We start from the raw sequence: 16150 nt of genomic DNA on the forward strand, positions 1-16150 counted from the left end.
CGTTTTAAAATGGCTTTCCAAAGGAAGTGTGGATTTTATGATCCGTGTCTCTTTTTACTCAACGACCCAAGGAAACAAAATAAAGGATTCGGTGACAGTCGGAATATTTATTGTTACACCTTGAGAGCTTTTTACTTCAGCGTGAAAATCAAGTTCGCTGCCAAACACCAAAAACTCTGAGCTTGTTCTTCTTGTAGATAGTTCAAGTGTTAAGCTTTAATTGCTGCGTTGTATTGATTTATGATATCGCAGTGGATGCCAGGAATTGGTCACTAATGAATTATTGCCGCCCGGAGTTGCGATTATATAGTTCCGGGTAATTGAATCGGTGTATACCTACGCCAAAACAGTTTTTATTCTCTTCGGAATGGGAAAGCGATTGAATGATTACTCATCGTTCTGATCCAACAAACTCATAAATGCTACGCTTTTGACCGATTTTGTGCATTTCGTGGTTATTATTTATTATGAAAGTAAATAACACATGTGCGGAACCGGAACTATTTGTTTGGATTTTTGCGAAATTGTTTGTAATGACATTGCAGTGGGTTGAGATACTGTGTACCTAGCGTTTTGCACCATTCGGTTGAAATTTTATGCTATAGGTGTGAATAATTTTACATTCTGTTTAAAAATTTAAGCTAAACTTGGCATGAAATTCACGCTAGCTCATTTATTCAGCGCTTCTACTTTCAGCACGTCAAACTTCATGATATATTACTGACGGTTTTAAAAATGTAAGATGGCACATTTGTTGAAATCTTACATTTCACTGGTCTTTGACATCCTCGAAAAGTTTATAATTCGATAGAACGTTATCAGTTATGGAGAGTGGTAGGTTTCTGCAGCTGCATAAGAATACGCCGCGTGATAAATTAAATTTGAGGAAGGAATCTCCAATACAATTCTATATTAAGTATTAGTTGGTAGTGCACTTCTTTCAAATATACAAATTCCGATCGTCTAATAATAATGTATTGTTAGATTTAACGAGATTTCTCTTTAATGATGATCGAGGAATTCATAGCATAGTTCCAATTAAAACTTTTTTACTCTTATTAGTATTTACATTCTTCGTCTACGTGAACCTGTTGCAAGACTGGATGTTTCCGGGCTCAAATACTATTTAAACTCATGTCTCTATGTTGTTCTATTTCTCGAATTGTCCGCCACCAGAACTTTCCTGACTCTACCTTTTCCAGCTAGGGGTGGATTATAGGGGTTAGTCACGAGAGAATTACTTCTGAAAATTATTTTTACGCAACCCAAAATACTAATACCCTGTACCACTTGATATTATCTAAATTTAAAATGAAATGCCTAATCCATGATTGCTTTGACTTTGGCAGTGTCACTTTGACGTTAATTAATTTAAAACATTTTTTTTCATCGTTGACTCGCCTCTAGAGCCCCATTGGATTGACGACATACAGTCAGATCAATCTGGGCTATACTGAAGCCGTAAGTGCTCTACCAATGTTGTTCGTCGCTAATGTGCATGTGTTAATTCACCATCTCTGCGTCACCTAGAGCCTCTACGAAGTGCAAATCTGCAACCTCAGGACTTCTTCGGCCATCCATTTACAAAAAAGCCGTAGCATCCCCCCAAAATCCCCAACATTTTCAACAGATTAGTAGTTAAATTATTTACTTACTTGTTTGAGTTTGTGTTGTAACCTTTGAATAAAATGCCGTAAAAGAAATTTTTAGAAATAATTTTCTCGTGATTAATCGGTTGCAAAAGATCAAGAGGCACACTGACAAATTTATTAGCAGCGCCGGAGGAGATTTCCGACTGGCTGCGATACCACCATGGACACTCGCGTAACCTCCTTTTCCACAATTGTCAAAATGAGATTGTCAAACTCAAAGCAATCATGGATTAAGCATTTCATTTTAAATTCAGTTAGTATCAAATGGTACATATGGTATTCGTATTTTGGGTTGCGTAAAATTAATTTTCAGAAGTAATTCTCTCGTGACTAACCCTGTATTTGTACAAAGGGAGTTTCATGTAACCTTCTGCCCGCTTTAATTCTAATTGTCCTCATCACCTAATCATGGAATGCAAAATTCCTGATGACATTTTCATCGCGTCTTCAAAGGAAATCTCTTTCATTCTAAGTATTTAATCAATGGTTTTAATCCACATTCCAGCGCTTTTTGTAGAAATCTCATTCCTTAAAGCTGAAATATGTGTCTTTTATTAATTTTCAAACGCTCTTTGCTTCTGATGTTTCATTTTCATCTGTCAGACCCGTTTAACGAACATCTACGAAAGCATTTTGTCATATTACTTCTTGACACTCATTCTCAATCAGTACGATGTCAATCGACTAAGTTTAACAATGCGATTGTGTGTTATTTCCATTTTTACAGGCAGAATGCCTAATTTCATATTTTCCTTATTAGAATATCATAAAAGTGGTCTCCCGTTTCCGTCTGTCTGTCATCTATCTGTTGTCTGCCTGTCGTCTGTGTTGATATTTATTAGACGGATAATCTCCGCAACTACTGGATTATTGTTAAATTTTAAACGTATTCTAGGAACATCGTCTAGATGATAAAACCCTCACCAAAATTTGTCTAATCGTTCTTACCAACAATGCGATGACGTCACCTCAAAATGTTTACTTTAAAAATGCTTATTTTAAATACTTTTATGCTTGTGGTTTATGAATTCGCCTTTATTTTTTATCGCATTTGTGTGTTTATAAGCGACACACGGCTGAACTTGCAGAGTTAGTTGATTTTCGTTTCTTGTGGTTCATCTGTCTTTTGTTTCGATTCGCTTTTTACTCATTTCTAAAATGAGTTCTTTTTAGAACTACACTATTTCGCGGTTTTGCTTTAGAGGTAAGTCACAAAGTTCTATGAAAAAGGGCTTGTTTTGATTTTTAGTTTTTTTTTTATCAGTCTTAAGGGGAAATCATTGCATCGCTAAGCACGAGAAATTAAAACAAACGTGCTAAAATTCATGGAATCTCTAAAGAGTTTGTCTTCTGAGTAAATACGGGCGATTCTGATGATGAAGAATATGATAGAAGAGAGTGAAGATGAAAATGAAATTCCTGGAATTTCAGGATATATGATGTACAATTCTGAAAGTAAAGAAATATTTGATTGATATACGTATTCTTGCTAAAATATTGATGATGTCATCACAAAATTGTTTATGGAAAGACTTAACCTGCAAGATACACATAGATGATTCTTCCAACTTAAAGAGGTTATCATAATAAAATTGCAAAATGAAATTTAAAAATATTTCGAAGAAGCTAGATCTGTTGAGCTTTTTTTTCTTGTGATTTTGATTTTCGTGGATTCGAAGCGATAAACGTCAGCATCTTACGATCAAACCCCAACGTTAGTCTGCGTCTGTTTTATTCATTTTTTACACATTTTTCTAACGTGTATTTCACGTCTTCATCTTTCTGCTTTATATCTTTGTTCCTACACTTCATATTTTCATCTCTACTTCTGTACATCCTTGCATTTTTTTTGTCGATATTTAGCCAACTCAATAAATTACCAACTCTAGTGTTTCCAGTTCTATGGAAAAACTTCTACCAGAATTCCCTGAACTTTTATAAACGGATCTTTATGAATGCCGTCAGGAGTTTTCTTATATCCAATACATATTACATAAGTATCGATGAATGAATCCATTTTTGGTCGAAAATGTGAATGTTTATTTTCGCTGGACATTTTTAAATGAAGATTTGCTTAATGTTTTACAATTTACTGGCAAATTCAATTCCAATGATCTTTAATTTTTTTGCATTTCAAAACTTGTGGTATCTGAAAATATTAAAACAGGTCAAACGATTTTATGATGTTCGACCTTAATTGTACTAGTTTTCTCATCTGAACATTTCTTTATCTAACTAGGTAGTACTGCACCGCTAAGAACATCATAAAAGTGGTCTCCCGTTCCCGTCTCTCTGTCATCTATCTGTTGTCTGTCTGTCGTCTGTGTTGACATTTATTAGACGGATAATCTCCGCAACTACTGGATTATTGTCAAATTTTAAACGTATTTTAGGAACATCGTCTAGATGATAAAACGCTCACCAAAATTTGTCTAATCGTTCTTACCAACAATGCGATGACGTCACCTCAAAATGTTTACTTTAAAAATGCTTATTTTAAATACTTTTATGCTTGTGGTTTATGAATTCGCCTTTATTTTTTATCGCATTTGTGTGTTTATAAGCGACACACGGCTGAACTTGTAGAGTTAGTTCATTTTCGTTTCTTGTGGTTCATCTGTCTTTTTGTTTCGATTCGCTTTTTACTCATTTCTAAAATGAGTTCTTTTTAGAACTACACTATTTTTCGGTTTTGCTTTAGAGGTAAGTCAAAAAGTTCTATGAAAGAGGGCTTGTTTTGATTTTTAGTTTTTTTTTAATCAGTCTTAAGGGGAAATCAAGCACAGCTAAACACGAGAAGTTAAAACAAACGTGCTAAAATTCATGGAACCTCTAAAAAGTGTGTCTTCTGAGTAAATACGGGCGATCCTGACGATGAAAAATATAATAGAAGAGAGTGAAGATGAAAATGAAATTCCTGGAATTTCAGGATATGTGATGTACAATTCTCAACGTAAAGAAACATTTGATTGATATACGTGTTCTTGCTAAAATATTGATGACGTCATCACAAAATTGTCTTACGGAAATACTTAACCTGAAACATACGCATAGATGATTCTTCCAACTTAAAGAGGTTATCATAAAAAAATTGCAAAATGAAATTTAAAAATATTTCGAGCTTTTTTTCTTGTGATTGTGATTTTCGTGGATTCAAAGCGATAAACGTCAGCATCTTTCGCTCAAACCCCTACGTTAGTCTGCGTCTGTTTTATTCATTCTTTACACATTTTTCTAACGTGTATTTCAAGTCTTCGTCTTTCTGCTTTATATCTTTGTTCCTACACTTCATATTTTCATCTCCATTTCTGTACATCTTTGCATGTTTTTTTGTCGATATTTAGCCAATTCGATAAATTACCAACTCTAGTGTTTCCAGTTCTATGGAAAAACTTCTACCGGATCTTCAAGAATAGCGTCGAGGAGTTTTCTTATATTCAATTACATATTACATAAGTATCGATGAATGAATCCATTTTTGGTCGAAAATGTAAATGTTTGTTTTCGCTGGACATTTTTAGATGAAGATTTGCGTAATGTTTTACAACTTACTGGCAATTTCAATTCCAATGATCTTTATTTTTTTTTGCATTTCAAACCTGAATATACTTAAACAGGTCAAACGATTTTATGATGTTCGACCTTAATTGTACTAGTTTTCTCATCTGAACATTTCTTTATCTAACTAGGTAGTACTGCACCGCTACTACTTTCACGCACAAATTTTTAAACTGCGCACGTCCTCTGACTAACCGCGTTCTCGCCTCCTATTTTTGACTACAGTTGGCGCTGCGCTTCATTAAGTTTAAAGTGAGCGTGCAACACTGTTTTAAAGAGCTGTTCTTGCACAATAGGGAGGGTGGGACCGAATGTTCAGATGAGAAGACTAGCACAATTAATGAAAGAACATCATAAAATCATTTGACCCGTTTAATTGTGCAAACGTCTACTTATCTGAACATTTCTTTATCTAACTAGGTAGACGTTTAAAGAAATATTGTTGCGCAACTGAAAAGTATATACCTACACCGAAGCGCGCGTATACGGCTTCCGGAAAATAATGAAAAGGTAATCTTCCTTCCCTCTTAAACTCCGAGTGGCGTCAAGATAGAGTCGAAAGGTGGTCAAGACACACAGCTGCCACTTTTCTGTAAAAATATTAAATTCAAAATTGGGATAAATACCATCTCTTAAGGAGGTCTTAGTAGGGTGATGGTTAATAAAAATTTCGAAGTTTACGTCACCATTTCATCAGTTTAAAAATTTGTGCGTGGTACCGATGCAATACTACCTAATTAGATAAAGAAATGTTCTGATGAGAAGATGTTTACAATTTAGCTCTTCTCGTATCTAAATAAAAAAAAAATTCAAACTGCCTTTGAAGTCGAACTTCCTTTATACTCCCAAGTTGCCAAATAAAAGTCTCCTTGAATCATTTCAAACCTATTTTACTTGTATGTGTAAGACTTCCCTCTTTCGGGATTTATTAGTATTTTCAACATTTAAAAAAAGTCCACAATTTTGATAAAACAAAAAATACAGTTTTTTAATATCCACTCGTCTCAATAGTCCCACATTAAGTACATATAGTGTGATTAATAATAAACAAGGTCAAGTATTTAAATTGAATGCGAATTTACAAATGTTAGTTTTCTGCAGGTCGCATTTTGTGTACTATAAACACATCATTTTTGTCCTTACTAATAAAATTTTCAACTCAGAAGATTTAATACAACCCTGACATTCACGTAAATTTTTCATCGGCACATATTAACTGTGATACACTGACGAGGGTCTTTGCCAGGAAAATGTCATTAACATGCCACCCGATTTTAGCAGCTTATTCTAATTAAAAGAAGGTGAACCTTGCGTGAAGAAACGTCTTGGATAACAATATATACTACTTTATTACAAAAAGATTCAATGAAACCGTACGGAAAATAAAAATTTAAGAATAAGCTTATTTCGTTTTGCTCACTGCAATGTAAATTTTTATTTTAAATTCTTTTTAAATGTGTAAATTAATAGTCGCATTTTAAATTAATTTATTGGGTCATTTATTAATATTATAAATTACAAGTATGCTTTCTTATAAAACATTGTACAAAAGTAAATGATTGGAAAAAGCTCTAAAAGATAAGTTAGATCAAGAGCGCAAACAAATTAAGGCGGGAAAAAATATTGAGGAAATTGCGGCGGTAAATTACGCAGAGTCACGTAAAAATTACGTTGAAAAATTTGACATTATTTCGGTTAAACCACATATAATATATAACAGGAGTATTTATTGTTGTTATTATTATTATTGCAACTGGGACAAAGGTTGTTTGCAGTTGTAGAACATTTCAACTAAATCTTCACCATTTTCACTTTAATGTTAAAAAAAGTAGTAAAACTTTCTAAACTAATAAATGTTCTGCCCCTAGCCTGGAAAACTCCCGAAGTTTACGGGAACGTAACACACAGACGTGTTAAAGCGCTAACTACTAGCGACAAAAATAATGCTACAATGTAGATAATAATAATTAGAACCATAAATATATTATAAGTTTGATATTATCGTCTAGAGAACAAATATTGTTGTGTAAAAAAAGAAATAAATGCTATTATAAGCTCGACACGCAAACATGATACCTATATTGTTCAGTTTATACAAACATAAACTTGTGTATAATTTTGAAATAAACTACAAAGATCCAGAGAGATTATAAATGTTTTTACATCAATTTGACGGTGACTATACATTACAAAATCAATTTGTCACCGCTTTCAAATAAGGGATTTTCAATCGCGGATTTCAGGCGAATCGTTCCGCATAAATTTGACATTTGACACAATTTCCACTAATCAAATCCGGGCTCAAAACGAAGCGTGAAGTATAAGCCAACCTGGACACAAACATTTGTAATTGCCTTACGAGCTAACTCCCAGTGTTGCTGTTGTATCCCTAAGCAGTTAGTACGAATAAATTCTTCAAAAATGTTTACGATTTATATCCTCTGGCAGAGTTTCAATCTTCGGATTTATCGGAAGCAGAAATAAATTACGAAAATCTTGTTTTTCAACCACAATACAAAAAAAAACATTTATTAGAACTTAATTTTTTTATGCGTTAAATTGATGCGACTATCCAGCAAAACCGACAGTGGTAAATAACCGGATTGTGCTTTCGGATATATCTAACTAAACAGGCTTGAAGATGTCTGCTTGCGCAAAAACGAAATCAATATTACCTTTGCTGTTATAATCACATTATGTGTTGTGATGTCAATACGAGCAAAATTTATTTTGCCTTTAAATTTTATACATCGTACATTTCGCTCGGTTTGGTATCGATGTGGATAACAAGGGAAATTCAATTTCAGGTAAATGAATTTTGACGCTGGCCAAAGGGTAGAACATTAGAGATTTATATTCGGGAACAAATAAAAATAACTACGAACACGTACGTGGTCACAAGTTACGGAATTACTAAAATAGGAGTGATGGGGGTGGTGGTAGGCGTAATTCGGCGTCCTTTTTATCCACTAGTTGATTAACAAATTGGTCGAAGGTTATTTCGACACAATATCCAGCTTTTTCGAAAAATTACAAAAATTGATCTTGCGAATTTTATTTTTAATGAGAACCCCTCTATCTAGAGCATTAGTTGTAGCAGAGTTAATATTAAAAGAAATATGTTGGCGAGTATTTAGTCGACGTACAAGAAAATTAATTTTACCCAAGAGCACAGTCGGTTCTATTCTGAAGATGATTATATAAGAAGCGAATCAAAAGCATATTTTGCCGAGCATGCAGCGATGTAAAATTAAATATCTTCAAAAGATCTGAATGTTCTACAACACGTGGGGGGTAAACACCGTCTTGTAAGAAAGATAAGAATTTGATAAATTTTCTCTGCTCCCTACTCCAGTCGATATAAATTGGGAAAATATAGCTAAATTTGTAATGGTCGATTTTTTGCATAAAACCATGCTGACTAGATGAAATCAGTAGCTTCGTCAATGAGCAAATGTGATAATACAAAATTGCTTCGAAAAGCTTTTGATTCTGTTGACCAGTCTTAAAAATGGGACAAATATAACCCTTCTTCCAAACTGCTTTAGATGGATCAGATAACTCATTCCCTTTGTATATCATAAGGCTTGGAATTGTAGATGTTCCTTTTTTGCTTTGAATAAAGCTCCAGAACTTTTTGAAATCAACAGAAATGCATTGTTCTAAGTCGGATAAGTATTTTTGTAAGCAATCTTAATAAGTGCTGTGGGGTGATCAGGTGATTGAAACAGTACTTGCGTTTTGGCGTATTTATTTTGATATTGTCGGTTCAGCAGATGAGGGAAGAGTCCTGGAGTTTGTGAAATTGAAATGAAAAGAAAGGTCGGTAGAAGGCGGTGAAAACAGTTGTGTCTAAAGGGTTCTTGGAAGGTATTCGAAATCTGGGAAAGCATAAAAATTATTGAGAAGGGTGAACAAAAGATAGTTTTTACGACATCCAGGTGGACGAAGAGAAAGTTTCGGGGTGATACTGGTTGCAAGTAATTAAATACAGATTATATACAAATATACAATTTTGTGGGACTTGACAGCCCCCACAGTGCTTTAGACTTGGAACGAAGATGGTTAAATGAGTCAGAAGATTGTGGGGATCCACACTTTTGTATTTTTTAAAAACACAATTTTTTAATCGAATAGAATGAGTGACGTAGTAAACCAAGGAGGGTAATATTAACTATACAGAGTATTATAAAATTTGATATCCGTAAAGTGATAAAAACTTTCACTGAATTGATAAAACCTAACAGAAAAAAATTTTAGTAATATACATACAAAATTTGACAACAATCGACGCGGTAGTTTAGACGATTATCTCTCTAATAAAAATCAATACAGACGCGGGCAGACGGCAGCCACACAAAAGGAAATGAGAGACCTATGTTTCGCATTCAAGAAAAATTAGCGAGTTGCCCGATGGATTCGATTACAATACTTCCTTAGTTTACAATCGAGAAGTAAAAAGTCTGTTTATTCAAAAAATAATTCGATTCATATCATACCGTTCGACCAGAGAACTTTAATAAAGCAGTATTTTCTTACAATCAACAGGTTGTTCTAACCGGTAATAGATTGTAGATAGCATTTTTACTTTTTTGGAGTTTGGTGGAGTGTAATAAAAATTTCAGTACACTCTGTGGAAAACAGCGCCACTTTACGCCTTAAAACGACTGATTCCTGGCGAAAATGAAATGTTTCGAGTCATTTTTGTACACATTTGGAATTCAAAGGAAAGTTGTATTTTTTCTCCAAAACGTAACCAACCTGAACGTGGGTTGTTCCGTCCGGTAAATCCTCTAATGCAGACGTAGTTGCTCGCAAAGGAATGATCCACACATAATTCTTTTTTGTCGGTCCTTTTACATCGGTACGCTAAGCAATTTAGTACGTGTAGGATCCCCTGTCAAATACATTGGGCCTTTCTAATATTTATTTGTTTATCATAAGGTCCGACACCCATTTATTATGAGTTCAAATTTATATCTCCGACTCCATCCTCTCTTCTGCTGCGATTATTCCGGTTACGTAAACACCTGGAAAATAGATTGCACGTTTAAAGCGCCCCTAAGACTGGCTTTATGGCTAAAAATTTCCTCAGATAAATCTTGATAAATAAATTTTCCGGAACTTTTTCAGCAAAGCGCCGTTATGTTTTCACGCAATTAAAAGTTTCCAGATAATGCAGTAAATAGGACATTGCCACCACGCGATGCAATAAAACAACGTATTATGTTAGTGTAGGTTGTAACTTTCGAAAATGTGAAATATCGCGGAATTCTTACTCCATGAAAAACGATTAGGTTTACTGCGTTATATACGAGTATTTCCTCGCTCTGAGTGTGATAAAATATGTGCATTTTAGGTATGCCGCTCCTCTCGCCACTATTTCTTACTTATACGTAAGAGTTTCGCAAGAATTGCAGAGTCAACAGAGCTCCCTGACTGACATAAAATTCGAAAACCGGAGCAGGGAAGGACGTTCCAGGACCGATTCGCACTCGACGACAACGGATTTCCGGTAAGCCTAAACAAATTTACTTTCTTGATATTCAAGTTGACGTCTCCGTTGTTTAATTGTTGCCTTGTGAATGCATCATCTTCGAGGAATACTAAGACGGGGAACATTAGATATTCCATTCGACGAAATCTAAGATCAATAATCTAACTTTACGGTAGTTTCCAAAGTGGTCTGTTTAACGACAAACTATATCTCGAACTACCTTGGAATATGTTCATTCATCCAAGTGAAAGTTTTGTGTATAACGTTCCAAAGCGCTAAACCGCCTACAATAATTGTTACTTCGCGGCTATGCTTCACAGACGAGGGAGTTTCAAATCATTTAAATGTTACTCCAGTTCTCGTCGTTATCACTGCAATAATGCACTCGAACCAGAATGAGCCCCTCACAAATCAGGCCACAATACGTTTATTTCCGAAAAGCAAGTAATCTCAGCTTTTTATTCGTCGTTTTGGCAATTCAAACGTCGATAAGAACGTGATGTGTGAACAGGAACGAGAATCTTTCATTACCAAAGTCATTTCAGCCATGGAAAAGTCACTTTATCATTTGTACGGAATCCTCTTTTTATCATAATTGCCCAGTAATGTGCTGCACTGGAAAACTTACGACCGAGAGAAAAAATTTGTGTAAAAATTGGCCACATGTGGGAACATCATTTACTCAAAAAAAGCGAACGTTGCTAGAAAAAACCGAAGCGTTTATTTGTGCTGACAGTATTCATTTGCTGAAAAAGGGGAAAAAATATTGACGTGATTGAAAGTTCTCATTGTTCTGGCTCGTAACGCGTTCATATTGTTTACCCGATTTAAAGAAGGGAAAAAAAGGCATTGTGTACTGATGGGTCGTCAGTATTTGAATATAAATTAGCTGTGTTTCCATTTCGGCCACGTTCTGGTTCGCAAAGAGAATCTGCTGGATATAATTATTTACGGTGAACGTGCTAAGATAAAAATCTAATTTTGAAATAAACATTAGCGGACTTTAATCCACGGAAACAGTAATTTATTCTCAGACATCTTGTTTTTCCAATTAGTTTTTTAGCATTATTCGCTTTCGGGAAGTTTAAAGGAATTGCAACCAGATGTTTACGAAAATGCGGTGTTTTTGGGGTTTTAAGCTATTAAAATGCCAAATGTGGCCAGAGCACGGTGGAATGCACACTGGAAAATCTTCCAAGAAAACAGTGGGGGTTTCAGAAGACACTAATTTAACGTTCGAATCTAAGAAACAGTGATCATAAAATCGCGTCAGGTTTTTATCGATTTTGGCATAGCATGTACCATGTTCTTTATGTTTATGAACGAAAAATTTATACATACATACATATATATTGGTTCCAACGATTCCATTTAAGTCGTCTATCAAATAATAATTCTGACTCTATATCCTAAAATTATACATTCAGCATGACATGTCGCTCGAATTTATCATGCGTCAGTAGCTAGATTTTGGTCCCAGCAAAAAAAAGAAGACAAAAAATAGATCGATTGCCATCCTTGTACATTGTATTAATTAAAGTCTACATTGAAACTTTTAACAAACTTGTAATCCGACCCAAGGAAACGATCTTATTCCTCATCGACGAATTAAATTTAAACTTTAGTCGGATCTATCTGATATCCTGATTTTTTACAAGTACACATAAAAACCATCACTTAGAAATACAGACTTTTCTTCAAATGTGATTGTGTTAAGTTAGGAATAGTGCAGTGTTTTAACTTAAGTTGTACGCATTTTGGTAATAATTTTAAGCGCTACATTTGAAAATATAGGGGATCTTCCTGGTTTGCTTATGCTAATCTTGTTTAGGTCTTCCTCTTTGGCCGTGTCCATCAGGAAATCCATTTGTACAGTATTTAACCTTTCTTCGAGAATTCGGTTTTTATATTTCTTGCTTTGCTTGCACAATTCTTGTTGATATTTCTTGATTGTTATCCCTTTCATTCGAATTTATTTATTAGTTTTCATAGGCCTAGAGCGTCCCTTTAAGGTTAGGTACATGCTGGCTTTCACTCAGTTCCATATTCTACATCACAATATACTCTAACGTTTGTAGTCTTTAAAAAGGTGTTTTGTTTTTGATTGACGTAATTAAATATAGGGTCGAAATGGGTCATGAAAGCGTCCCGCATATGACTATATGGACTTTACTAAATGCCCAAGGACTCACGACAAATACCGCACGCATGTGTATAACTGGTTGCGCAAATAGTTCATGTTTCATTAAAAAATAAAACTAATTTATTACACGTAAAAGAAACAAATGTATTGTGATTAAACGTGACAGTAAATGTTGAAAATGTTTACCATTTTTGTTTGTTTCCAGATTACCGTTAAAGTTGGGTTAGGTAGTTCAGCACTCAGCCAATTATTTATTTTTATTTATACTATTTTGGTAGCATTTTGTTCAAGGCAATATTCACTCTCTTTTTAATTTCAAAAATGTTTTGTAACATCCTTTCGTCAATGCTTTGGATCCATTGTTCTATTTCATGTTGCAACAGGAACTTCTGACTGCTGAGCCAATCTTTGAATATTTCTAATGTGAACCTCTAACGATGTTTCTTGAATTTGCAAATCAGCGGTTACAGAATACACGAACTCTCCGTTTACGAATGTCCCATAACAACGAAACAAAATAAACCATTTTCACGGTCTTCGCTTCCTAGCACAAAAACAAAATTTTCGTACGCAAGTATCAACAGTTTTGGACTGTTTTGTGCTTTTGAGCTTGAATTAACGAGAATTACTTGAAAAAGTGGGAACTGTCATAATGAGGTGTAATTTTTTTTTTAAGTTTACCATTGTCATTAATCGTCTCTTCTCAAAACTCTTTGCCTGTAAGTTTAACGTCTCCGCTTCAGCTTTGCCGCCTGGGAGGCCACAGGACGACCTTGACCCGCTTTTTATTTCATTAGACCTCACAAGTGGAGATCAGCTTTTCCGGCTAAAGTATTCCTGAAGTTGGCACCCGAGCAACTGCTCCCGTAGAAGGCGCTAACCCCGTGGTGCGAAAGTGATATACGTCAGAAACCCTACTACGATATCAGCGAAACCCATCACCGTCATCGTCACCGACTCTCGGGTTTTGTCTCCTATTTCTCATCAGAGGTCGGCCCAATCCACTCGTCATTATATGCTCGTGCGCTGTTCCAACACACATAGCAAAATTGAAGTAAATATACTAATTCCCTTCTTGGGTGTTACCGTGCATTTCTTCACGAGGTCTTCGTGCCCTTTTCGCTTTTTAGACTTTCTGTTCTTTTTTCTTATACTGAAAAAACTCACTGGGAGGCTGTAATCCAACGGTCCTTTTTTCGATCTGGTGAAACACCTGTCAAAATTTAAGCCTTACCAGCTCAACTGACACCAGATGTTGTAGGCATAAAATGGGAAAAGTCAACCAAACCCAAGATTTATGTGAAAGCCTTCCATCTCACATTGCACTCACAATGGGACTATTCATCACCATACTGACACTAACATCTGTAACACGATTTGTTTAAACGTCTACCTAGTTAGAGAAAGTAACGAATGTTTGGATGAGAAGACAATTCAATGACTTCCATCCAAACACTCGATTCCCAATTCCATTTCCAATACGGATGATAAGCCCCAACTTAATGACAACTGACAGGTTCGGGCGACCTCTCGTAACAAGTAGAAGATGAGATCTTTGTGCAATGGATGTGATCACTTTAAAAATTATACGTGGAAATGAGTAAGTAGCGGTACTATCTAGTTAGATAAAGAAACGAGTGTTTGGATGAAAAGACTAACACAATCAAGGTCGAACGTTATAAAATCGTTTGATAATAATTTTTCTTGGGCTAATATTTGAGAGAGCGATGTCACGTCTCCTATGATCTTTTTTTTCGATTCATACACGGTTATTATCACTAATAAGTGACCTTTTATATCTAATTCCATTTTCAAAAGAGGTTCGTTTCTTTCTTCCCACTTTTTGATATTCTTTCTCCACTTCTTAGGTATCACAATTACTACACCTGCACGAGTGCTTCTGTGCTTCTCGACACCACTATACTGTTATAGGTAACTTCTTTCTTCTGCGTTTCCTTGTCCTTTAAGCTTGTCCAGGAGTTAATTTTTTTGTAAAACCGTCTTGTAATTTATTTTTAAACATTATCCGTAAGATTGTTTTATCCGGGTAGCTGGTGGCAAGAAATAATATTGTTAGTATTATTTTTCCGGCTCTAAAACCACACCGGTGCTCCCTCCGCGGAGATGGAGCTGGCCCCCGAGCACCGCCGCTCCCGAGCGAAGGCGCTACATTTAGTGGCGTGAAGTTGACATCATAAGCCTAGGTTAGCCAGACATATTTCTGTTCAGCGGCACTAGTAGGCCCAAGGCTTGGCACCGAGGCACGCCACCCCCACGCGTTATCGGCCAAATTCCGGACCGTCACCGTTTTCCGGAGTTTCGCCGCACCATGTACCGAAACTTATCATCCTATTTAAAACAGATAAAGTAATCGATATCTGATTATGACTTAAAGTTTTTAACTTCCTTGAAATTTTTACGTATGATCACAACGTTTTAATTATGATATTCTGAACAACAACCACCATATTTTAGATCTCGTATTTTTTAATTTTAATATCTCAGTAGATAAAGCAAACAGTCCTGTAGTTACTGAGGAATTGCATCATCCAGGTCTTTCTATAAGTTTTATACAGGGTTAGTATAAAGTCCCGGAACGGTCGAATAAGTTCGCTATTTGAAAAGTTTTTTTTTTTTAATTTGCTTTGTATATGTAGTTAAACATGGCGACTTGATTACAACATTTTTCCTTTTTCATCGATCCCGGTTTGACAGACAGGGCCGCCTACTTTTTTTTAATGGAACACCCAGATTTCTTTAACAACTTTCTGAAGCAAAATAAAAAACTACTGTCAGAAATTATCAACATGTTTATTTCTACTGATACAAAAAATAGAAAAAGGTTCACAAAAAAACACCAAATATTGTAAAATCATACATAATTCATCTAGACATTTTGTTGACCGATTACATCACTGCAAAATTGTAAACGGAGAACACTTTGAACATTTATTGTAGTCCCACTCATAGTTTATTGTTGGACTTTTCATGGGTACATGCCATAAAATTGTGAAAAAATAAAAGCTCCACCGTACGAACTTTTGCCGGCTGATTTTAATAGACGTACTGCAGATGGTTTCTTGAACACCTCAATGATGATAACTTGCTGGATTTAACATTCTTTTTTGACGAACCTTGGTTTCACCTCTCTAATACTGAGTTTCTGTCAATTTGAATCACAATTATGAGATTTTGTTGTGAAGGTTATGTTAACTCTCAAAATATGAAATATGGGAGTGCTGAAAATCCACACGTCTTTCGTGAAACACCACTCCAACTTGTTAAAATTGGTGTATAGTG

General features: G+C 35.2%; 1 protein-coding gene across 2 annotated transcripts in view; it reads left to right on the forward strand.

Annotated features, from left to right (window-relative positions):
- The window catches only part of LOC135128553 (orexin/Hypocretin receptor type 1), a 211740-nt gene that overhangs the window by 160306 nt on the left and 35284 nt on the right, over positions 1–16150 (forward strand). For both annotated transcript variants that reach the window (XM_064055430.1, XM_064055431.1), the window contains exon 4: positions 10570–10725. In XM_064055430.1, coding sequence (XP_063911500.1) covers positions 10570–10725 — 156 coding nt within the window. The remainder of the gene's footprint in view (positions 1–10569; positions 10726–16150) is intronic.

This window comes from Zophobas morio, unplaced genomic scaffold (genome assembly GCF_036711695.1).
Source record: "Zophobas morio isolate AGI-343-1 ecotype UQ-CSIRO unplaced genomic scaffold, CSIRO_AGI_Zmor_V1 ptg000014l, whole genome shotgun sequence".
NCBI classification, from domain to species: domain Eukaryota; kingdom Metazoa; phylum Arthropoda; class Insecta; order Coleoptera; family Tenebrionidae; genus Zophobas; species Zophobas morio.